Source organism: Aythya ferina, assembly GCF_964211825.1.
Source record: "Aythya ferina genome assembly, chromosome: 11".
NCBI lineage: Eukaryota > Metazoa > Chordata > Aves > Anseriformes > Anatidae > Aythya > Aythya ferina.
In genome coordinates, this window is record NC_140307.1 from 20894595 (window position 1) to 20919637 (window position 25043).

The 25043-nt window shown below is 40.3% G+C and overlaps 1 protein-coding gene across 1 annotated transcript in view; it reads left to right on the plus strand.

Moving 5' to 3' along the window:
• LOC311442625 (uncharacterized protein) overlaps positions 1 to 24687 on the plus strand; it is a 59659-nt gene extending 34972 nt beyond the window's left edge. Inside the window, exons 11-12 of the mRNA XM_084532059.1 lie at positions 6988 to 7125; positions 24572 to 24687. Coding sequence (XP_084388185.1) covers positions 6988 to 7043 — 56 coding nt within the window. The 3' untranslated portion in view covers positions 7044 to 7125; positions 24572 to 24687. The remainder of the gene's footprint in view (positions 1 to 6987; positions 7126 to 24571) is intronic.
• The last annotated feature ends 356 nt before the right edge of the window (positions 24688 to 25043 follow it).

The window sequence follows — 25043 nt, forward strand, 5'->3', positions numbered from 1 at the left end:
ATGTTAGGGAAGCTATAGAAAAATGGCTTTATTTATTTATTTATTTATTTATTTTCACTGCTTAGTGTTGCAATTACCTCAAAACTTTATTTTGTATTGGTTTAGTTCTTAGTTAATTTCCTTGCATGTAAATAACTGTTCAAAAAAAGAAGAGTCTCTCCTAGTCTTTAGTGAAGGTGATCTCTTGTTATTTTTTATTTGAATACCCCCACTGTGGGCCTTTTATCACTTTTATGATAAATGACTTATTTCTTATACAATGTAGCATCTGCACAGTGTTTGCTGAAAATTAAGCTGGTTTAGAGCACTATATTTCAAATCTGCCATAGCAGTTTCAGTGGCCATGTTCTTCCATTTTAACCAAATTATTTAGATTTATTTATTTTGAGAAAGGACATGCTATTTCATGCCAAAGTCCTTAAAACATCCCAGTTAAACTCGGTAATGTTATTCTCTTACCAAACCTGTCTGGGTTTTTAAAATATGAATGGATATCACTTCCTGTGGCCCATTAGCAAGCCATTCCTACCTGACACTTGGCATGAAAGGATGATCTTTTGGTCATAGCATAGTGCTGCAAGCTCTCAGGGAAACTTCTATTCCAGCCCTTCCCCGTTTTCCTTGGGGATCCTAGAAAGGTCATTTATCTTACTGTGAGAACCTTAAAAGAAAAAGTGTTAGTGATTGCTTAATGTCTTGCTTTTTCTCTATGAAAATTAAATTGTTTTTTTTATAAAGATCTGTAAAACTTCAATCCATGAAGGCACACTGAATTAGCTGATTTTTACATACTTAGTAGGTCCAGTCCTCTGCTGCTAGGAGTCAAGAGAATACTTACTCTTTTTTTTCGAACAGGAGTTATTTATTGGGTAAAATTGGATGGATTCTCTTCATTTTGTGAGAAAAGGGAAAGAAATGGAATAACGCATCCAAGGAACAGAATCAATAAAACTAGGTGTTGTCCTTGTTTTGAAGGTATTAATGCCAATAAGACTATATTTGTTTGTGCATTATTATTATTATTATTTTTTACCATTCAGAACCCTCTCATTTTTCTCCCTCTGTAAATGAGGTGGGTAGTTTCACTGCTGCCATATGACTTAGCCTCTTCTTTTCTTAGCTTTATTATAAAGCCTGCAGTATCACAGAGTCTAAATGATGCACACTTACTAATGGACTGTTTTTACCATCATGAAGACAGAAAATAGGACCACTTGACTGGTTAAAGGCCTTATTTAGTTCACTTACTATCTGTGTGTAGTTTAGGTATGCCAATTAATGCTGACTTTAAATTCAGAAAAGCAGATTGTAATTGAAACTGCCAGCCCTGGACTGTCTGTGGTTACAAACTAGGGAGCCAAGAACTGGAGGTTCTAGGTGGAAGGTTGCTTTAACAGCTTAAAAAAAAATAAAAATAAATAAACACAACAAAACACCCTTTCTCTAGTGATACTTCAGTGAGAGGCCTACAGTGCATGGTCTGAGCTGTGCCTTGAACTTGGCCACGTGATCTGTTGGTTGAGCAGAGGCTTAAACCTGAGAACGTGGTTGTTCTGATGTTCACAGACATCTTGTCTGGTAAGGACCCTTCACCTCTACCTTAATGTTGTAATATCAGATGGGAGAGTGGAGTGATCTGGTTATGTTGTCCTAGCAAGGTGCAGGGTGTTTTCTACTGTATATGTGTGTATCATGTTTTGGTTTTGTGAATCATTATGGAAACTTTGTGCTGAGGTCTTTCTCCGGGTGTCCCTGAGTCTGCAGATTGATCTATTAGGGTGGTGAAGAATAATCAGTTTTATTATGAAAAATTTCAGCGTAGCCCATGCTAGTCAAAGGAGACTTTTCACAGGAGCCTTCCAGAAAAGACCAGGCTTTCCCTATGATTAAGGGGAAATTGGACTGGATTACAGTGGATGTTAGAGAGTTTTTGATTCCTCACTGCAAAAGGCAATCAAGGCAGCCCAGGGCTCTGGGGAGAGAACATAGTCAGTACAGGTTTCTGAATTCAACTGTTTTATATGTGCCTTCAGGAAGACGATGGGTGAAAATTCACCTTCCAAATGGTAGTTTGATGTGTAGAATGAGACATGCTGAATTGCTAGACTGCTCGTTATTTTTTCAGCCTGTCCTTGGGGAATCATGTTTTTTTTTTTTCCTGCTCCTTTTTTTTTTTTTTTTTTTTTTTTTTTTTTGAGGGGGGGAAAGGGAAGGGAAGAGGGGGAAGGGTGAAGGGAAGCATTGTCAGATTCAATCAGCCTTTAATGTAACTGCACTGGGCAAGTAAGTGGCTGAGCATGTGTGTATATAGGTGTGTGTGTGTATATGTATAAAATTATTATTCTACTCTTGTTTGTAAGCATTATACTGATTCCTGCTGTGCCACTTCAATTACCATGGTGTTTACCCAAGCACATTTTCTCTTTTATTCTTCTTGTGTGACTTCTATAAACATTTCCAGTCTGCATGTCTGTTTTTCTGTTGTCCAACTTGGCAATTTCTTGCTCTTTAAAAAAAAATTAATAATAATAAAAAAAAAAAATTGGAAACCATTTTGCTAAAATATAATCTTCTCCAGTCTGTAAATGTCCTGTCTGGTCTTCTACCACACTGGTATCTTGCAGGTCAGAGACCTGCCTGATGTGCTTTGTAAGCAGCCTGTTTATAAACTGCTGCTGTTCACTGGGCTCTGAGTGTAGTGCTGCTTTGACAGAACCACAGATGAGCTTGGAGTCATTTTCTCTATTCAGACCAAAAATACTAACATCTGAAATGCTATTGTTCTGTATGACTGACATAAAAAGATCAGAGGAAAAATCATTATTGTTGGAACTGTGAAACTCCTGCTCAACGTATACACTAACTTTTGGTTTCTTCTTAGTTTAATTCTGCTTTGTCAACAGTTGCAGGTGTGTTGTTTGGCTAAAGCCTGAGTTCGGTGGTGTAGGGTGAGTAGGGAAATATATGCTTCCTTGTTCTGTGTCTTGAGAAGAAATCTTCAATTCTGCAGAGTTCGTCAGGGAACATCTGTGCAAGTGCAGCTACTTTTTATTTATATATTTGTAATGACTTAATTTAATTAGAAGGTGAACTGCAGTAGTGGCTTTGGTAGGGAAATAGTCTCTCATTTAAAATATATATATATATATATATATTTTTTTTAAACTCTACACGCTGTGTCACCTGTAGTCACTAAATATAGTGTACTTCTCAAATCTGTCTGGTAGTGGTCTCACTCCCAAGGGTGTTGCAAGTCCTAGTTAACATTTGCAGAGTAATTCCAGGTTCTGAATTCTGGGGTGGAAATATAAATGCCTCCTGTCCAGGATATCTGGGATCCCTAAACCACTGGACTGTACTAGAAAGATGTGAGAAGACTTTGTTCAGAGCTTGTGAATCCAAATGGGTACTAAACTCCGAAGGCTGAGGAAGCTGCTATAAAAGAACCGAGCTAAAACTTTGTTTCCTTTCCAAGGACAGTTTAACAGTAATGTTAGCATGTTTTAGACAATGGATAGCTTGATGTCTGAAGTCATAAATTTTTTAAAGTAGCCATAGTGTGCTGCATTTTTTCTTGATCTGTGCTTAAATTTTCATTTACTTTTATATGTTGCTGGCTGAGGGCCACTAGTTTTCCATCATGAGATATGGCTGCTGAATTAGATTTTTTTTATTATTATTTTTTCTTTTTCTCAGCTCTGAATAAATGTGCATTTTCAAAGCAGGTGTTTGGTTCAGAGTAAGAGAGGAGATGGTTCTGTAGGGAATACTCTTGGCAAAGCAATGCCGTAAATAGGTCTTGTGTCAGTGTTTGGTGTAATGTCTTGATATGTGTCATCATGAATTATATATTATTTTGGATTTATCACTTCTTCCACTGATAAGGGACATTGCTTTTTTGAGTGAGTTTTCTTCTTGGCTTGAAAGATTTACTGATACATTGAGATTCCCTGTATTGGAGATTCAGATGAACTTTGAGAACTTGAGATAAGAACTATAAATCTGCTATAAACTAGGAAGCCATTTCTCGAGGTGTGTATTTATTGACAGAGTTTGTACTAGCTTATTCTTCTGCTTCTCATTTGTGTGCATCAGAAGAGCTTCTCTTTCAATGTTTGTTCATGCTGTTGAAAAAACTCAATGTGGGATATACATGTACAATATATATGTAATTTATCCTCATTAAAGCGTCACCAGGTATTGCCTCAGAGGGATGAGTGGGGAATGGGTATCTTCCTGTAAATGTCTCAAGTACTGCTCTTAGGATTTGTTATTTTAAAATACTTTATATTTGGTGGTGTTTTTAAAAAACACCTCTAGACTTAAATCCTTATTTTGGAGCTCTAAAGTAGTGTTATTAGCAATTAAGTTATTAACAATTTATGCAAAGTTGCCTTCAGTGAAGTGTCTTGAAAATAAGATTGCTTAGTGGATGGTATAAGAGCAGGAGGCAGGGAAGCCACTGTTGAATTTTCATCAAGAAAAAAAAAAAAAAACAAAAAACTCTGCCTCTTTGATGAAAGGAGACATAGCATATCATTGATCTAACCTGCCAAGACAATGGCATGAGAGAATAGCTGGCACAGTTAGGCCATGCAACTTGCCACTGCAACCCCAATGGGAAAATTGTGCCTGAGCAAATACATATATAAACAAGATTCTGAAGTGCAAACCTTAGGCAGACATGTGCAAAGGCTGTTATTTAAGTTGTATACAATGATTTTTCTTTCCTAACATTAGTAGATTTATTTTAATCAGTGTAAATCTACTGATAATAAAATGCTTGAATTTGATTTTTGAAATCTTAAACTTTTCAAAAATCTTTAATGAAGGCCAGGGAATAGAAATTCATGAGTGAAGGAGATCGCATTTCTAGCATTTGTTTTTCTCTGTTGAACCCAATTAAGATGCATTTTTCCCCTCTGTTTTTCAACTCCATGTACTTTGTAGAATACTGACACAAATTCAGGTTGAAATTGTGTAACAGTTTCAGAGCAAGAAGCTTAGATACAGAATTCATTTTCTGTTCAGGTCTGCTTTCATCCCATTTTATGGTTCAGCTGAGTTAAAGATAAGGTTCAGATGACTTCCCCTGGGGATCTATTAGATCCAACTGGAGACTTCGCAGAATCACTCTCCTGCCTTTTACCCAAGGGCAGATTAGTAGCTGGTTTACCCCTTTTTGCTGATATAACCATGAAATTAATAATACAGTTTCACTTCTAGCACTGCAGAAATGCTTTGTATTGTGGTGGCTTCATCTGTGGTGTTAGTTCTGGCCACTGAAATATGTGGCAGTGGTAGCATTTTAACTTTGTTCATGTTGCCATAGTGAAAGATCTTTTAGATGACATAAGCCTCAAGACACAATCCCAACATTAAAGCAGTAAGTCTCCTTCTTCATGCCACTTCCTCTACTCCAAATACTCAATTATTAATCAGCTGGCATGGGCATTATGGACAAATCTATTGAAACTTACAGTCACGTTGTAAAAAGGACAAGGAGATTCCCCCATTGTAACTGTGAGATGATTCAGAAAAATCATCTTTGATCAATTGTGCAGTGGAGAGGGATGAGTAGAAACATGTTTGTCTGGCATGGACCACTCAAATTTAATGGCTGCTAATATGAAGAAAGAGAAATTAGGAATACTTCTTATTTTATTATTTTTTAACCTGCTCTAGGCCACATCCAGAGATTTAACTCCAGATTTTGCTTCAGTTTCTGGATATTTACCTATGACACTTTTAAGGACAATCATTAACTGACTAAGTATTGAAACAGTCTAAATCAAGGTAGCACTGCTTCCTGTGCTTTCTAGTTACTAAGGACCTGGCTCTTCAGAAGCTGCAGATTTCTTGGCATCTGTGAAGACTGTCCAAGGAAAGTACCCAGTAGCTAAGCTGATGCTGTTTTGGTTGGGTCTGCTTGAATCATAATAGTTTTCAGAGCACGTCTAATTTCTGCCTAGCCAAATCAGCATGAACGCAGGGGAGCTTGGTTGAACTTTGTTTTGTGGGGGGGGCTTTGTCTTAAGCATGTTTTAATCCCTTGCACTTCAGAAGATGCCAAGCTGTAAAGGGAAAACGGAATCTTTGCCAGTCATGATCAAGCATCCAGCTTGCTAGTCAGCTGGATATGAATATTGAGCTTATAGCAATGGGACGTCACTACGTGGAAAAATGCCAAAGCCATCTTTCAGTATAAGAATAATACCTAGATGGTCCCATAGTATTAAATGGTAGTAAATGATAGACAGAATAAAGAAGTCTTGATATTGTAGTGTCTCTTGCTGAACTTACGAAGGAAGAATGGTTAAGTACTTCGGAGCTTTATATCATGTGCTGACTGGCTGCTGTGATCAAGTGGAATTGATTTTTGGCTACAGTAGGTGTCATAAGAAGCAAACAAGTATGCTTTCTTTCTGCAATTGGATATAAATGATGAAAGCACCCAGTGATGTACAGCAATGAATCAGGTCAGCGATGAGTTCTTATGTCTGTCAGAACATTTGGTGTGTAGAGAAACAGAAGCAAGACAAAACCTCTTTCTCTGGGGGAGAAGCTTTTTTTTTTTTTTTTTTTTTTCCTTTTGTGAGAGAGTGTTGGGGGTGGCGGGGTATTGTTTTGCTGCAGATCTAAACCTAGGTAAATTTACAGGGGTATCTTTGGAGATGGTTGTCTTTCAGGAATCCCAACTCAGACTGAGAATAAATTGAAGCAGTTTTTATTCGTTTTCTTAGATTTTAGTCCATGATTCTGCCAGGAGACTCATGCAGACACAGTGGTCTGTCTGCGTAAAGCTGCTTGCAATATGGGGAACTGTATGTTTTCATTTTGTCTTCCATAATTGGAAATAAATCCTCTAGATTGAAAATAGAATGTATTGCTTGTTACATTTTGGGGGAAAATGTGACCAATGTAATAGTGTTGTATTTTTACATTCTCTGAGATGAATTGATTCTCTTTCTTACATTTAATTTGCAGAACTGCTTTCCAGCTCTGCTCAGCTAGACAAGATGAGGAAAATGGGAACCAAGTAGGAATTTTCTCACCCAAATCTGTAAGCTGTTTTCAGCATTGTTGATGTGCAAGCTGCTCTAGTTTTGTTCCAATGCAGTATAGGTGAGTTTAAATTAAGAAACTTATAATTGAATTTTTAAAGGTAGAATTAAATATGATGAAGTTTAGTATAACAATTTCTATTCCTAAAGTCTGATTCTTCTGTGACTTTGTGCCGGCATAAATGACAGGCTATTCAACCTAGGGTTCATCCTTCAGTAATAAGTGTGAAGAGAATCAACAAAGCCTCTGTTTTTCTCCTACTACAATGCATATATTCAGTTTGCTATTCTATCAATAGTACTGATGAATTTGTCTGGATCTTGATTAATGCAGTGAGATACAGAATATGTATAGGTACTTAAAACAACAACAAAAACACAAGCAAAAAAGAAGACCCAAAACTGCTATACATCTCATGCCTTTGCCCAGCAAGGTGTAATTTGCATGAGTAGCCCCCTGGCCTGAGTGAATCTTAGGTAGTCTTCTGTGTCTGATACAAGTGGTGTGTGTTACTATAGCCACTGGAAACAATCTTTTTGCTTTATTCAGGTTGATGCGTGACATGATTTTAGTGATGGCATCCCTAGTGTGTTGCATGTGGGTGGCAGTTTTCTCTTGGTGTCAGATATTGTTTACAAGCTTTGAAAAGGCTGATGTGTAAATGTAACAGAGGCGTAGATTGAAGTGTGGGACAAGAAATGTATTTTATTCAATGGTACTTCAATGTTTGCAGTACTGAACTGAAACAGGGTGAGTATATTGAAAACTGTTGCCCAACTGGCATTTGTGTAGGCTGTCCCAGGAACGCACTCATGGGGAGCATCTACAGGATGCTCTAAGCATTTGCAGGATTCAGAATAGAGCTGGCTGCTGCTTGCCCAGCTCAGCATGCAGGCAGACAAGCTGTTCCACATGTCCATCTTCCTGCAGGAGTGCTGTTAATGCTGTTGGTCTCTGGAGTGCTGGTGAATTTCAGGTAGATGTCATTCTACATTAGCCTCTTTGCCCCCATAAAAATTAGGGTTAGGGCTGTTTAGGTTTGGGTTTGTTTACTTAGAAGGGGATCTTAGAACATTAATTGTGGATGTTGTAGCAGACCAAGATCCAGTGGCTGTTCTAGCTCAGTCACAATTTACACAGATGGAGTAATTAGGCTGCATTAGTTTGAAATGGGCAATGGGGAAGGAAGTGCCCTCTGCATTTGTAGATTTCTTGTTTTGTCTTCTTTCAATATGATGGTGGTCACTACAGCTACGTAAAATATCGATTATCTAAAAAGGAACCCACAGGAGTCAGGGAAGTTCAAAGCACAGCTACTTTCAAGAGACCTCCCGATGCCTTAAGGGAGTAAAGTTTGGCAGTCATTCAGACAGTGTAGGTTTGCTGTGTCCCCGGTCCCAAGTTGTGCTGGTTGGCATGCTGATGGAAATACTTAAAAAAAAAAACCATAATGCGGTATTTGCACTCTGACTTTTATTTATTTATTTATTTTTCCTTAAGCAACCAAACAGTACTCAGGAGAAAAGCTTCTAATAAAGAGCTGTTTTTTGCCCTAAAAATTTCTTTAAAAAATATTCTTATTTTTATTTTCTGCTAGTATTGCTGGCCATAGGAATATAAACTTATGAACTATCTGGATGCAAGAGGTGAGACTTTCCCTCTTTCATTGATAGCTCTGAAAAACAGAGTCCTTCCAAATGTGTTCCCTGAGTACTGCGTACCAAACCCCCGATGTCATGTGAACAATAATGGACTACTTTTCTCCTCCACTGTGCCAAGCTTTTTTGTACCATTTCAAGCCTCTTCTAAAAACTCTCAGCTTAGCTTTTCTTGAGCTCTTGTTGCAAAAACTATACTTATAAACCTGTCATGGAACTATGAATAAGCATTGTAAAGCTAAAAATTCAGACTTCCACAAATTGCAAGCCAAATTTTTTTGAGTTCTCTGTTGACCTGATGGTATTAGATAGGTTTCATGGATTTATGGATAATTTCTACTCCCACAATACAAAGCTTAAATGTCATGTTGTGAGGAGAGAAAGAGGTCTTGTATTTCCTGGAGTGGATCCTTGGACCAAAATCTAAAAAAGCAAGCTTTTATTTATTTATTTATTTATTTATTTATTTATTTATTTATTTATTTTTAACCTGTCCTGAAGGTGGTGGTATTTGTGTGTGTATTACTGTCTGAAAAACAGGAATAATGAAAGAGCGTTAATAAACAGGATGAAATTTCACTGTCACGAATGTCATGTAACTGGGTTTCTGGCTTCTCTTACTGTGTTATTTTACACATCCAGTGAGTACCGGCAGCTGTGATTTAGTGCCTTCCTGGCATTCACACCTGTAGGTGGCAGCATCTTCCTGTTCTATGGGCAGTGGGGTTGGTTCCCGGGTTTCCAGTGTGATTAGAAAACTGATAATTAGAGGCAAGATCTTCCCACACCTTTTCTAAGGTTAACGTTCTCCTTTGCTACGATGTAAATAGGCACCGCACCAGTGCTTGTTCGACACATCTGTCGAACTAGCTTACTCTTCGTCCATTTGCTTTAAACATGGCTTCTCCCTTTGGTTCTTGGTCTGTTTTTCTCCTATTTTAATTAGTTTCATTCTGTTTTCGGACTTCCAAGGTCTAAGATCTGCTTGAAGGTAGAATCAAGGACTTGGAGAAGGGCTCTGCAGTGCTGTACTGGCAATGTTGTAAAAAAGAGCAATCAATGGGAACTGGGAAACTATTCATCTTTTCTACTTCCGTTGAAATATGTGTATCATTGTTGAACCCTGAACAGGTACAAAGTAGCTGTAAACAAATCAAGTAATGTTTTGACTTAATGTTGTTTTGATTTCTTTGGGTCCTTCATTCTCTGAATTAAGGCTGTCAGAAAAATAGACATTGTTATCAGCTTGAAATATAAATCTGTGTTGCAGTAACATACGAATATTAATATGTAAGAGAAATTAAATAAAGTCTTAAATTTATTCTAGCAAGATAAGCTAACAAAGCAATAGCGAAACAGTCGGAGAAGTCAGAATAATAAGAGGAATGATTCTAGAAAATACTGAGAGAAGGGTACTTAAAAAAAAAACAAAACAAAACAAAACAAAAAAAAACAAGCCTATATTAGCTGCTATTAAACTTTATTATTATTATTATTATTATATTGAATTGGATCTCTAGTTTGTGTTGAGAGAGTCCATAGAACTTGTATCATCTGAATATTCTCTTATAAGGTTTCTCTTCCAGCAGAGACACAGGGCAACAACTGCTGTGCCTCATTGCTGGGTGTTCAAACCGGAGTCTGCAAGAAGACCAAGTGTAGGCAGTGGCCAGAGGCAAAGGGGGTGGAGGGAAGCTTACATGACGGCTCACAATAAGCCCAATCAGCAGAGAAAGAGGTGGAAGCAGGTGCCCAATGTGTCTGGGATTGGTTTTCGCTACCTGGGGATTCCCTTTTCATGGAGGATTCACAGCTACACAATTAGAGCAGCTTTTCAGTGCATGAAGCAGCTAGAGAGGTATTCAGTCCGCTGTGTTTCTCTACTGGTGGTATAAGAATCAAGTCAGTGTTCCAGAAGGACACTACCAATATTGCTTTGGATAATACCATAGCTTTATCTGCCTGGCTGCTGTCCAGTAACTGCTGCTTATCTCAGCAGTGATACCAGGCTGCATCTTTAGATTTGCCCTTTGCACTGGAAAATGAAGCCCATGTGTGTTTTCTATACCTGTATTAGGGATTGTATCATACATACTAAATTTTTCCTCAAAAGGAATATGAACAGTACCTTTTTCTTGTGCAAAGCACCCATAATGCTACTCTATAGCTTATAATCTGTTAGATGAAACTGAGAAATGCCTCAGTTTTGTATGTCTAACTCATCTTCCTCCATAATGTTGTAGAAGATCAAAATTCAAAATACATTGTTTATGCTATCAGGAAAAGGCACTATGTTTATGACAGTGACATAGACTTGGCCTGAAAAATTCAAATACTATACTTTCCTAAGGTAGAAGTATTCCAGACACAGGCTTCTTAGTGCTATTGTAGGATTACATTTGCTTTATGAAGCTCATAGTCATTTTCTGTCTCCAAGGAGCAGAAACTGGATGTGGTGAAGGCACAGACGATTACTGTTGGTCACCAGTCATCACTTTCTAACTGCTGGCTGGCTAGTCAAATATAAATTTAGGACATATCTATTACTTTCCTCTGGGTGTAGGGTTTTAGGTATCTTAAATATTTTACAGCAACTTTGCTTCCCTTCAACACTGTGGACAGCCATTACAGTGGTGCTTAAGAATCAGCTCTCGGGATGTGTTGTTTTGCTGCTATGGTATGAGCATTTTGGAATTTCCAGTGTTGTGTGTTCTGGGAGTCCTTCTGTATTTCAGTGGGATTTTGGGGTTAGGTCTCGCTGGAACCTAACTTCAGGGTTTTAGCTGCCAGTCTTCTCTTTATCTGAACACCAGAATATTTCTCATAGAGCCATCAGGATACATGGTAGAAAAATTTGTATGGTGGATTTTACACTGTACAAGTTGTCTGTGGGTATAATGCTTAAAAATCTGTATTAGTTATGGGATCAGGGAAATGAGGAAGGTGCTGAGGTGATATGTGTTTTTATGCACGTGCATGCATACACATTCTGTATACCTGATTCATTTGATGGATACTGCTTCTAGGCTGCTTGATAGTAATGAGAGGATCATGCCTGAGAACTGGTGTGGCCAGAATTGGCTGTAGAATTTCAGGATACCTAAGAATACCACAGAACTGCTTACAGTTCTGTGCAGACCTTCATAAAGTGCTCAGCTGCTTCCTTACAAAAGAAGCCTTGGCCGTTACTGTTTGGAGGAATTTGCTCTCATCAGTTACTAACAAGTCTGGTGATAGATTGCTTACTGAGGTGTTTGTAGGAAGTGGTGATACTCCACATCTGTGTAGTAACTGATGGCTTTTCATTATTGTTTTCTTTTTTGCTCTTTTCAAAATTATTTTTCATTGCCACTTCAATGGCAATGCTTTTTTTTTTTGTTTGTTTGTGTTTTTTTTTGTGCTTGTACAGTGATGCAGTCCCGATGTTTGTCAAATAAATTAGTTCTCTTGTGAATTCAAAGAAATGCCTTGTTTAGGTCCCTGGCCATCAGGGTGGCATGCAGCAGCAAGGTGGCTTGGCTGAAGAATGGGAATGCATCTACTTGTATTAGAGTGGGTAGAACCATCTGATATCTCATTGGATTAACTTCTGAAGTGGACCACGTAAATACTGCTAGGAATCTTACTGGTACACAACAAAATACTAATTATGCACAGAAGGTGTTTTTGTCCAATGCAACTCAATTTGTCCAATGCATCTCAATCTGGGCTGTAACAGATTTGAAATTTGGCTTCAGGCACAGACTGTAGAATTTCTGGGAGTGTGGTGGTAGTAGGAGCTCTCTCACTACCCATATAGTTAAAGTCTCTTATTCTAATGTCTTCAAACAGTGCCCAATCCTGTACCTCTCGTACATGTAACTTTGATCAGAATTACCAGAATTATCCAGCATGTGTAGATATCCTTGTTAAAAACATGTGGGTCACTGCTGCTGTCTCCTCTGCTAATGGCACTGACTCTCATCTGTATCAACATTTCAATATCATATTGAAATAATACCCCTGGCCAGTTTTAGTGTTGTGCCTAGAAAGTAGGCTACATGCGGGGATGTGTTCTGCCACAAATAATTGACATCAAAGTTAACACAATGCCATATGCAGCTTTTGAGGGTTTGCGTTGCTCTGTTTGCAAGTCTCTCTCTCCCCTTCCCCCCCCCCCCCCCCCCTTTTTTTTTTTTTTTCTTTCTGGTACATAGATTGATTGTTGGTATCCTTTCCAGAAGAGAAAAGAAACTTGAGAGACACTCGTTTTCCTGTTTGGTGGTGAGGAGAGTGTAAAGGTGCCTGTTGGGATGAGACTTGGTAATGTTAGTACAGTTGTCAAAAGCTAACCTCTTCAAGCACCTTAATGACTCCCTAACAAAAATAGAGCTGAAGAGCCTTTTCTCCACCTTGGTCTTACAGTAATATTGCAATGATGGATCTGTTCATTGTGTACATAAATAGTGGTCTGATTCAGGCAGGATCAAACAAAGCTATGGATTAATTCTTATTTTATCTTCAACAGAGAAAATCCTTCATTATTTTTCTGCAAGAACTGAAGGATCTGCAAGCCTTATCTTTACCATCACTATCTTGATTATTCAGAGCTCCCAGCACCCTCCTGGAACAGCAGTCTGTGTGCATGCAGATGATAAGTCTTGAAGAATGAATATAGTTATTAGCTGTGGTTATTTGAACATCACAGTTCATGTCTAGTTCCTTTGTGTCATGCATGCTGAGTACAGAGCAGAAGATGCAACTGTTCGGTGATGAAAAGAATTAAGGTTTGGGGACAAGAATACTGAAAAGTTTCATGTACTCCTCCCCTTCCTGCCCTTTTCAGTCCTTCTGTAGCTTGTTCTAGCACCAGTACTACCAGTGTCAGTGCTTTGTTGCAGGGATGTGAACTAGGAATGACTAGACCAGGCTACTTGATGGAATGAGTCCTTTGCTGCTCTAAGGCATTGTATTGTGGAATTCTGTCAGTGAAGTCACCAAGTGACCCATCTTGCCACCTTTGAATTTTCTGCTTCTTGTTTGACACCTAGATTTCACCTAGGCTTCCTTTGATAATTAGGTGCACACAGACAGAAGACACAGTTGTGTTTTCCACAGGTTTTGTGTGGGAAAAGTCTAATTTTGGTAAGGCCTGTCATCCACAAATTCAAGTTAAAGGGGAAAAAAGGGGCTCTTGTTGTGATTACAGAGATGTGAGGGTGTACCAGGCCCTCTGATGAAGCTGAGGCTACCCTTTTTTTGCTGTGCTTTGGTCTTGAAGTTCATACTACAAAAGTGGTGAAAATATTTAGAATAGAGGCATCAAGTGGAAAATCTAATATTACTTGCTTCCTTCCTAATTATGCTTTGAACATGGTGTGATGCAATACTTTATTCAGTGATTTATTTATTGATCAACTGTCATGAGAATTAATTCTGGATTACGATTTCTTGTTAAAATCCATATGAACATGCAGTTCCTTTTGACTTGCATATAGCATGTGACACTTTTCTCTGTCCAGCTACAGAACAAGTGAAAGTCCCTTTTGGTGCCTCTCTGCTTTGCTGCAGAGGACAGAATTGTGATGTCAAGGCCTGTTCCCTGTTAGCTGGTTTCTTCCTGAAGATGAAATTTCAAAATGGTCTTGACTGAAGAGTTTTTCACCAGAAAATCCCAAATCCTCAATGAAAATCATGGAATGAGGATGGTTCCATCAGTATTTGACAGGAAATTATGCTTTTTCAATAGCGAGATGCTTGGAATCTTTCACAATGTAGAGTGTAATTAACATAAAACCAATGTTAACATATTTTAGGATAACTCCCAGGTCATGACTCTCAGGAACTGGAAGTAGAATTTTGGCATGATCTTCTTAGGTGACTGCTGAATGTGAAGTAGGGCCAAGCATGCCCTTAATTAATTCTGCAGACCCTGTTTTACTTTAGAAATTATTTTTTGGGTTGTATACAGTTAGGTTTAAATGACCCCACGTTCACTTGGAAGTGAGGTCAAGATTGTATTGAACACTTGTTGTTTTATTTTCTGGCTTCTAAAGTTAATGAAGTTACCACAGCATCTCTTGGATTTAAGTCTTTAAGATTTCTGCTAGAGATACGAAAATATTTTTTAAACAGTGCTTTCCCTGGGGTTCTTTGGCACCTATGGCGTTAGTCATGAGGGCTGGGATTTTTTCAGTGAACTCAAAAAGCTACAAAATAATCCACCAAAATGGTGTGTGAGAGAGAGAAATCACAAAAATAAATGACACTAAAAAGAACAAAACACCAACAAAAGCAAACCAAACGACTAAGCCCCCCAATTTTCCAACAAAACGGAACTTTCACAGAGACCAGAAACTAGGAAGTGTTTCCATAGCTTAAATAATGGATTATGTTACAGCCTGTGATACAGACACAATGAACGTTGTTATTTTTCTTTAGGAAATTGTTTTGATTTCAAGGAGTTGATGCCCTATCTAAATGATAGGATCTCACTTTCAAAGCCACATGAGAAAACAGAGAACAATGATGTGTGTCTTTGTTTTTGCATTTAGCTGACTTTTCTCTTGCGATTGAAATTGCAATAAAGTGAAATATTGTTGCTAAATTGCAGCTCAAAACAGTGTGTCACTCTGATTATTCAGTGGCCTGCTTTTTTTAACAATGTGCTATGATGATAAAAGAATTTGTGGGATGTAAATATTTAAACAGCATCTAGCCAAACAAAAGCTGGGAAAGTTTCAGTAATAGTTTCCTTGTCTTTCATTGCTATTCTTTTTGCATTGAAGGAACAGCTTACTTAATGGTATAACACAGTCTCAGACACACTCTTTCCTCAGTAATAAAATGGGGATAATACTGCAAAGGACTGTGTTGTGGTGATTCATCTTTATAAAGTCCTACAGAAATGGTAGGTGTTATTAGTATCCCATGTGATTACAGTGACAGGATGATATGGTAGTTTGTCTGAATTGATATTTATTAGTATTGAAACTCTCTCAAAAAAAACCTGTTCCTTCTGGATTTCCAGACACCAGAGATTTAGAACAGTTTGGATAAACATCTGGACTGAACTGAATTCTATTGCTTTTAAAGGTTACCTTAAAAGACAGATGAAGGAATCCCGTATTGTGATAACCTTCTATCTAAAGGATCTCAAAGTACTACAGGAATCAATATGTAAACTATATAAAGATTACAGCAGCTCTTTCAACTTATTCTTTGGCAGAATGCAGTAGAACAAAACATGATAGAAATGAAAATGGAAAAACACAATGCTAAAATACTGGGAGAATGTAGTGAGAAAAGATGTGATCCTTGGGAGCTGGCAGGGAAATGGGAGGTGTACCATGCGAACTGGGGTCTGGACTTAAAGGTTCAGAAATGTCTTTATGGCTTATGTGAAAAATTGCAACTCCCAGGACAAGCAATTTGGTGGGATGCAGGTTAAATAATGTTTTCTATAGAAGATTCACAACTGCCTGTTTGTCAGCATAAAATCACAAAACCTATGCATTTTAAACTGTTACATCATTGTCAGAGAGGTGCTGCTTACCATACTGTGCAAAGCACTTGCAGTAGCAGCGTCTTTGAAACGTGCTCCCTTTTCTAGCCCTGCTCAGCTTGACTGAGTTGAGATTGCAGTATAAAGCTGATATCACTTCCATTTAAAATGTAAAAATAGATGCGTATATGTTTTACAACTATATTTCATCTTAAGAAAAAATAAAATCAAGCATGGAGAAATGTTGCCAAGTTCTTCAGAAGTTGCCTCTTTTACTTTTGACGTTGTACAACTGCCTGGTTTTGAATCTTTCTGCTCTCTGTAACAGGGGATTGATGCAGCTGATTTGAACCAGCAAAAGCTGCTTCTCATCCTGCATTGTTGCTTTGATAGAGACAACACTGGTAAGAGCAATCTTAATCAGGCTACTGCTTTTAGTTTCCTCATCTTCCAGAAAAACAATGAATCTTGAGAAGTTATGCCTTCAGCTCTTCAATTACAGAAACCTATTAATGCTCAACAATATGTCAGAGTATTTGCTGTGAATCTAAACTATCTAAAATAAATGTCCGGGGTTTAACATTTTAGAAACAGTAAAACTTTGTTAATAGAGATGGAAATGATAGTTCCATGTTCGTTTGCATGATTTTTCCCTAATTATCATAGCCAGGCTGTCACCAGGCTATTTGTATCTTAACCCTCTACCTGGTACACTAAGCACATGACTGACTAGTGATTTACACTGTGCCATGCTAAAGTTCCTGCAAGTGACAATTTAGAAATTGCAATTTAGAAGCTGATCAGTGAAATCTGGTTGTGCTGAATCAGTCAAAATATTACGCTGGTTCCCATTAATGGATCTGCTGAAATTAATTATTTAAATATCCAATGATTATCTTTCTGTCTTAGGAATTCTCTGTTTTCAAGTGGTCCTAAATGAAAATAAACATGTTTTGCTCCCTCCCTCTTTTAAATATTTCAACAAGTTTTCCTGTCACTATGATAATTTAAAAAATTGATAATATGTCTTTAGAGGAAGGGCATGGGCCCTTTGGGGCAGTATCAGTTCTTTTCAATCACTTCTAAGCATTTGCCAATAAATTAAGAAATGCTTCTTGAAGTCAGGAAAAGGATTAATCTACAACTGCTTGTCATTGTGGAAATGCCTATCATCTGACATAGGAGCTTGGCCCTTCTTAAGGCCATGGTCTGCTTTCTAAAACTTGAAGTCCTGTGGATTTATGTGGAACTTGGTTCCTAAGAGACCACATGGATTCAAGGATTTGTTAGTGTGCTAGAAAGGTGTCATCACAAAAATGATTAATGAGTTTGTGATTAAAGAATGCTCGGTATATCAAGTATGTAAATATGCCAAGTATGTAAATGACAAGTGAACGCAAATGCAGAAAAGCCCACAGAACTCTAAAGACAGCTCTTACATACTGTAGTGCACAAGGAAGTAAACATGAGATGATATTCCTATAGCTAATAACCCAAATTTGCATTTCTGACCCTCATTTTTATCTATGCCTCATCTAGAGCAGAGGTAAATGATGCTTTCTGATAGTATTCAACTCTGGTGAGACTGTGTGGGACTTGTCTGATGGCTTGAGAACAAACTTCAGGTGTGAACTGAAGGGTTTCTTACTTTATCGGTGTTGGGGTCAAGCATGAGCCTCAAAGGAGGCTGACTACTTTGCTTTTTCAGGTAGAAATAGATTGATTTCATAAGACTTAATAAGGGAACTTTAAGTCTGCCAATGATATGGCTGCTTCTCTGAAAGTTTGAAGACCACTGGGAACCTTTGATATGAGAACCATAACTGGTTATGAATCATTTCGCACTAGATAAACAAAAACAATTTGCAGACTCGCAAGTCAGTGTGTCCTGTTGTTGTAACATAAACTTAAAACTCTGTTCTGTATGTCAATTTTTCTTCTTTTTTCTATGGGTGCTATAAAAACAGCAAAGTTTAGAGAACAGTGACTGAAGGATGCAACACTGGACTAAAGTATTTGTATTCAACCAATACAAAAAGGAGATGAGCATGGCCTCATAATCCTGTCTTCATAGTAGTAAAGCAGTAAATGCACTCTTAATGATGCGCAGGAAGGGCAGAGCGCTCCCCCCGCCCACACGAACACCTCCTTAACGACAGCCGTTAGCTAGGTGATAATGGTCTCCACCAGGCACGGTGCGCTCTCCAGGAAGTCGGTACACACGCAGACCGACTACCCCTTAAAAAATGCCGCAGTTCAGGTCACCGGATGCAGGGAGTGTCTGAGCCTGTTGCTGCCATCGGCGGGAGGCAGAGAAACCGCGTGCGTGAGGTGCGAGCAGGTGGATGACCTGGTCCGCATGGTGGCGGAGCTCAAGGAGGAGGTGGAGAGGTTGAGGGCCATCAGGGAGTGTGAGCGAGAGATGGACTTGTGGAGTAACTCCCTGCAGGGCCTCAAGGGGAGGTACCGAGGTGAGACTCCTCAAATGGGGGCAGAGGGAGGGAATCTGGGAGTTGAGGAGGAATGGAAACAGGTCCCTGCTCGACATCGCAGGCAATGCCCTCCCCTTCCAGCCTCACTTTCCCAGGTGCCCTTACGCAACAGGTTTGAGGCCCTGGAGCTCGACAGACCAGTAGCTGAGGAAGAGGTAGCAAGTGTTCCCAGGAGGATGCCTAGAGCGAGGAGGTCGACTCCACGCCTCAGGACTGCCTCCATCAAGAAAGACAGGAGGGTTATTGTTGTTGGAGACTCTATTCTTAGGGGAACAGAGGGCCCTATTTGTCGGCCTGACCCTACCCGTAGGGAGGTTTGCTGCCTCCCTGGGGCCAGGGTCAGGGACGTTGCCAGGAAGCTTCCCAACCTGGTACGCCCCTCTGATTATTATCCTCTTTTGATAGTCCAGGCGGGCAGCGACAACATTGAAGAGAGAAGCCTGAAGGCTATCAAACGAGACTTTAGGGGGCTGGGTCGGTTAGTGGCTGGAGCAGGAGTGCAGGTGGTGTTTTCATCCATCCCTACGGTGGCAGGGAGGGGTACAGAGAGGACACGGAAAGCCCACCTGTTAAACACATGGCTCCGGGGCTGGTGCCAACGCAGAAATCTTGGGTTTTTTGATCATGGGGCGCTTTACTCAGCACCTGGCCTGATGGCCGCAGACGGGTCCCTATCTTTTAGGGGAAAAAGGATCCTGGGCCAGGAGCTGGCAGGGCTCATTGAGAGGGCTTTAAACTAGGTAGGAAGGGGGATGGGGCTGAAGCTAGGATTGTTGGGGCTGTGCCAGGGGGAGCAATGGCAAGGCCGGGGGATAAGGCCCAGCTGAAGTGCATCTACACCAATGCACGCAGCATGGGTAACAAACAGGAGGAGCTGGAAGCCATCGTGCAGCAGGCAGGCTACGACTTGGTTGCCATTACGGAGACGTGGTGGGACCAGTCTCATGACAGGAGTGCTGCAATGCCTGGCTATAAGCTCTTCAGAAGGGACAGGCAGCACAGAAGGGGTGGTGGTGTGGCTCTCTATATTAGAGAGTCTTTCGAGGTTGTAGAACTCGAGGCTGGGAATGACAAGGTTGAGTCCCTTTGGGTTAGGATCGGCAGGGACAACAAGGATAGTGTCCTGGTCGGGGTCTGCTATAGACCGCCGAACCAGGATGAGGAGACTGATGAGGAGTTCTACAGGCAGCTGACAGAAGTTGCGAAATCGTCAGCTCTTGTACTCGTGGGGGACTTCAACTTCCCTGACATATCCTGCAAGCACAACACAGCCCAGAGAAAGCAGTCTAGGAGGTTTCTGGAGAGCGTGGAAGATAGCTTCCTGACACAGCTGGTTAGTGAGCCTACCAGGGGTGGCGCCCTGCTAGACCTTCTCTTCACAAACAGAGAAGGACTGGTGGAGGATGTGATTGTTGGGAGCTGTCTTGGGCAGAGTGACCACGAAATGGTGGATTTCACTATTCTTGGCGAGGCCAGGAAGGGGACCAGTAAAACCGCTGTATTGGACTTTCGGAGGGCTGACTTTGAGCTGCTCAGGACACTGGTTGGTAGAGTCCCTTGGGAGGCGGTTCTGAAGGGCAGAGGGGTCCAGGAAGGCTGGGCGCTCTTCAAGAGGGAAATCTTAGTGGCGCAGGAATGGTCTGTTCCCACGTGCTCAAAGACGAGCTGGCGGGGAAGAAGACCAGCCTGGCTCAACAGAGAATTGTGGCTTGATCTTAGGAGAAAAAAGAGGGTTTATAATCTTTGGAAAAGTGGGCAGGCCACTAGGGAGGACTTTAAGGATGTAGCGAGGCTGTGCAGGGACAAAATTAGGAAGGCCAAAGCTCATCTGGAGCTCAATCTGGCTACTGCCGTTAAAGATAACAAAAAACGTTTCTATAAATACATCAACACAAAAAGGAGGACTAAGGAGAATCTCCATCCTTTACTGGATGCGGGGGGAAACTTAGTTACAAGAGATGAGGAAAAGGCGGAGGTGCTCAATGCCTTCTTTGCCTCAGTCTTTAGTGGCAATACTGGTTGTTCTCTGGATACTCAGTACCCTGAGCTGGTGGAAGGGGATGGGGAGCAGGATGTGGCCCTCACTATCCATGAAGAACTGGTTGGTGACCTGCTACAGCACTTAGATGTGCACAAGTCGATGGGGCCGGATGGGATCCACCCAAGGATACTGAGAGAACTGGCAGAGGAGCTGGCCAAGCCACTGTCCATCATTTATCAGCAGTCCTGGCGATTGGGGGAGGTCCCAGTTGACTGGCGGCTAGCAAATGTGACGCCCATCTACAAGAAGGGCCGGAGGGCAGACCCGGGAAACTACAGGCCTGTCAGTTTGACGTCAGTGCCAGGGAAGCTCATGGAGCAGATCCTCTTGAGAGTCATCACGCAGCAATTGCAGGGCAAGCAGGTGATCAGGCCCAGTCAGCATGGGTTTATGAAAGGCAGGTCCTTCTTGACGAACCTGATCTCCTTCTATGACAAAGTGACGCGCTGGGTGGATGAGGGAAAGGCTGTGGATGTGGTCTACTTTGACTTCAGCAAGGCTTTTGACACCGTCTCACACAGCATTCTCCTCAAGAAACTGGCTGCTCTTGGCTTGGACTGGCGCACGCTTCGTTAGGTTAGAAACTGGCTGGATAGCCGGGCCCAAAGAGTCGTGGTGAATGGAGCCAAGTCCAGTTGGAGGCCAGTCACTAGTGGCGTCCCCCAGGGCTCGGTGCTGGGGCCAGTCCTCTTTAATATCTTCATCGATGATCTGGATGAGGGCATTGAGTGCACCCTCAGTAAGTTTGCAGATGACACCAAGCTAGGTGCGTGTGTCGATCTGCTTGAGGGTAGGAAAGCTCTGCAGGAGGATCTGGATAGGCTGGACCAATGGGCTGAGGTCAACTGCATGAAGTTCAACAAGGCCAAGTGCCGGGTCCTGCACCTGGGGCGCAATAACCCCAAGCAGAGCTACAGGCTGGGAGAGGAATGGTTGGTGAGCTGCCTGGCAGAGAAGGACCTGGGAGTGATGGTGGATAGTTGGCTGAATATGAGCCAGCAGTGTGCTCAGGTGGCCAAGAAGGCCAATGGCATCCTGGCTTGTATCAGAAGCAGTGTGGCCAGCAGGGCTAGGGAAGTGATCGTCCCCCTGTACTCAGCTCTGGTGAGGCTGCACCTCGAGTACTGTGTTCAGTTTTGGGCCCCTCGCTACAAGAAGGACATCGAGGTGTTTGAGCGGGTGCAGAGAAGGGCGATGAAGCTGGTGAGGGGCCTGGAGAACAAGTCCTACGAGGAGCGGCTGAGGGAGCTGGGCTTGTTCAGCCTGGAGAAGAGGAGGCTCAGGGGCGACCTTATCGCTCTCTATAGGTACCTCAAGGGAGGCTGTAGTGAGGTGGGGGTTGGTCTGTTCTCCCATGTGCCTGGTGACAGGACGAGGGGGAATGGGCTAAAGTTGCGCCAGGGGAGTTTTAGGTTAGATGTTAGGAAGAACTTCTTTACCGAAAGGGTTGTTGGACACTGGAACAGGCTGCCCAGGGAAGTGGTGGAGTCACCATCCCTGGAGGTCTTTAAAAGACGTTTAGATGTAGAGCTTAGTGATATGGTTTAGTGGGGATTGTTAGCGTTAGGTAGAGGTTGGACTTGATGATCTTGAGATCTCTTCCAACCTAGAAATTCTGTGATTCTGTGTTTCTGTGAAAATATGCAACAATATGGAACATGTTTTGAAAAAACAAACAAAAATGCCCACTTATATGCTGTTGTGATTTTTTGTGTTTTTTTTTTTTTTTTTTTTACCCCTTATACTGCTTGAACTCAACATGTGTAATATTAATTTTTCTTCCAAAAAATCAGTGCTGTGAGGTTTTTTTGTTGTTTCCCCCCCCCCCCATTCCTTACTTGAAGAAAATAAATTCTTTAAGATGTAGAGACTATCTGACAAATTTGTTGCACTTCTTTGAAAAGTATCAGTGGAGTTTTGAGAGTTTGACTTTAAAAAATATGCTCAGTGTGTTTGTGTGTTTACTGGATGGGACATGCTACAGACTAGACCTGCTCTGGTCAGTTTTTGCATGAGTTACAGTATTAATGGCTGTAATGTTTTGTTTGTTTGTTTGTTTGTTTGTTTTTCTTTTTTTTTTTTTCTTTTTTTTTCTGTACCCAGATAAAAGTTTGTTGCCCTGCTGTGTCCCTTCCTTGTTTGCTGTGTTTGGGTCTTCCCCATGTGCCCTGTCTAACTTCATTTAAATGTTTATAGGCCTCCTTCCAGATTCTGTTTGGATCAGGGTCCTATGGCGTATCATGTAATTTGGCCAAATGAAACCAAGACTCCTTAAAATCAGATGAGGAGAAGGGAATTTATTTGTAAGCCTATTCATACAAAATATCCCAGTTGTTGTCCCATAGAAGTTTTAATTAATTAAATCAATTGAAACTGTCAGTATGTTTAGTTGATCTTTAGAATTACATACCAAAGAGATTTTGAAGGAATACAGGCAATAAAATACGTGTCTTTTTGTGAACAAAAATATCTCTTTCAAGCAACCATAAATACCTCTCGCTATGACCATCTTTAACTGTAGATTTTCTTAAGAAGTAGAGGGCCATTACTGAGCTGGAATGTGCCAGACCATCACTTCAGTGTTTAGTTTTCAAGGTCCAGATGGTGCCAAGTTGCAAATGGATATTTCTCCAGCTGAAATATCTGTCCCCTTGACAGACTCGAGAGACTGGTTCTGGCAGATTTAGAGTTGTCTCTGGCTATTTAGCACAGTTGTACAGCTAATGGGCTGTTGGACAATTTTGTCAAACTTGCTATTTTCTGGTGACTTGTTTATAATTCTGTGAAAGGAGAACATGGTTAGCCATTTGTGAATAATTGAAATCCTCTTGAGATCTCAAGAAAAACACTTTTATTGTTAAATAGGGTTGATTTGCCTGTTTGTTTAGATATCCCAGGTAGAATCTTAATACTGACCATTGAATGCTCCATATATTTCTCCAAATTGGATTTTTTGTGTGTGTGTCTGATGTGTTCTAAGAGGCCAAAGTCTTAATTACTGTTATTATGTCTAGTTTACCATACAATTATAGTTGATGTTAATTAAAATGGGGACTTTGCAAATGCAAAAGGCAGAGATGGAGATTTTATGTGCTGGCATGTACAATTTCACATGCATTCACAGGTATACGAACATGAAACCTTTGTTAACAGCTGCATTTTTGTCATAGTTTTCATCAGTACACTGATAATCTGCTTGCTGATCTCCTGGACACCAAAACTCTTGACCAACCTCAAACCAAAGAAAAACTTAAATTATCTTCCAATTAGAAGTATATAAATCCTATGTGAGAAATGTTTTCCTGGTATCTATCAGTCTTGTAGATGAGAGCTATGTGCCATTGAAAGGAAGCATTATCTAGCTAACCAGCAGGGCAGTCCTAACTTCATTTTGCACTGCAATACCCTGGTACAATCACAGCCATTCTGTATTGACTTTTTGACATTATTTTTGGACAGTTCTGCCATAAACTATAAAGTTAAAACCTTCATCTTCCTCTAAGACTTGCATTATGGTTGCCTAGCTTTACAAATAGAAATGCATAAAAACAGAACTGAAAAGTTTTAAGATATGTGACCAACGCTGAATGCAAAATGATATAGTGTTAAAGATATTTATTATCTCTGGATGAGAATGATATAAATTAAATGACTTGCTTGTGTCTTCCTAAGTCTGTATAAATGGGGTCTGACATACAGATAACATCGTATAATGAGATAGAAGTGATACATACCTACGCAGAAGAATAAGTTCTTGAGACAGATTTTCCCATTGGTTGGGAAACACAATTCATATTTTCTAACTGATTTTTTTTTTTTTTTTCAATTCTAGATGATCCTGGATTGGTATTCTGTGTAGAAAAATGTCAGTGTGTTGTATTTTCCTCCCTCAATATCACTTAATATGTATTAAAGCTCTGTGCTGTCACAATCTTCATAAATTATTACACAGCCAGCCAATAGTAATTACATAAATACTGCAAATATAAATCTGTTCTTAGCAGAAACTCTTAAAGGAGTTTTAAACTAGTTACAACAGAAAGTGGTAATCCTTATATTAAAACTTTCTTACTATGTTATAAGTTTGCCGTTATGCAACATTTTTCACTTTGTCAGCTGAAAACTGTTTTTCTAAAAGTAATCTAGAGCTTGCTTTGCTGAGATGGAAATAAAGGGAAGTTTGTCTTGACTAAGTGCTCTGTTTTCCTGTGACTCTGAGCAAGTAGTAGTTAGAATGAAACATTGGAAACAACAGTAATTTACTAATCAGGAGAAAAATGGTTGTTACTGAAACATACCCCATG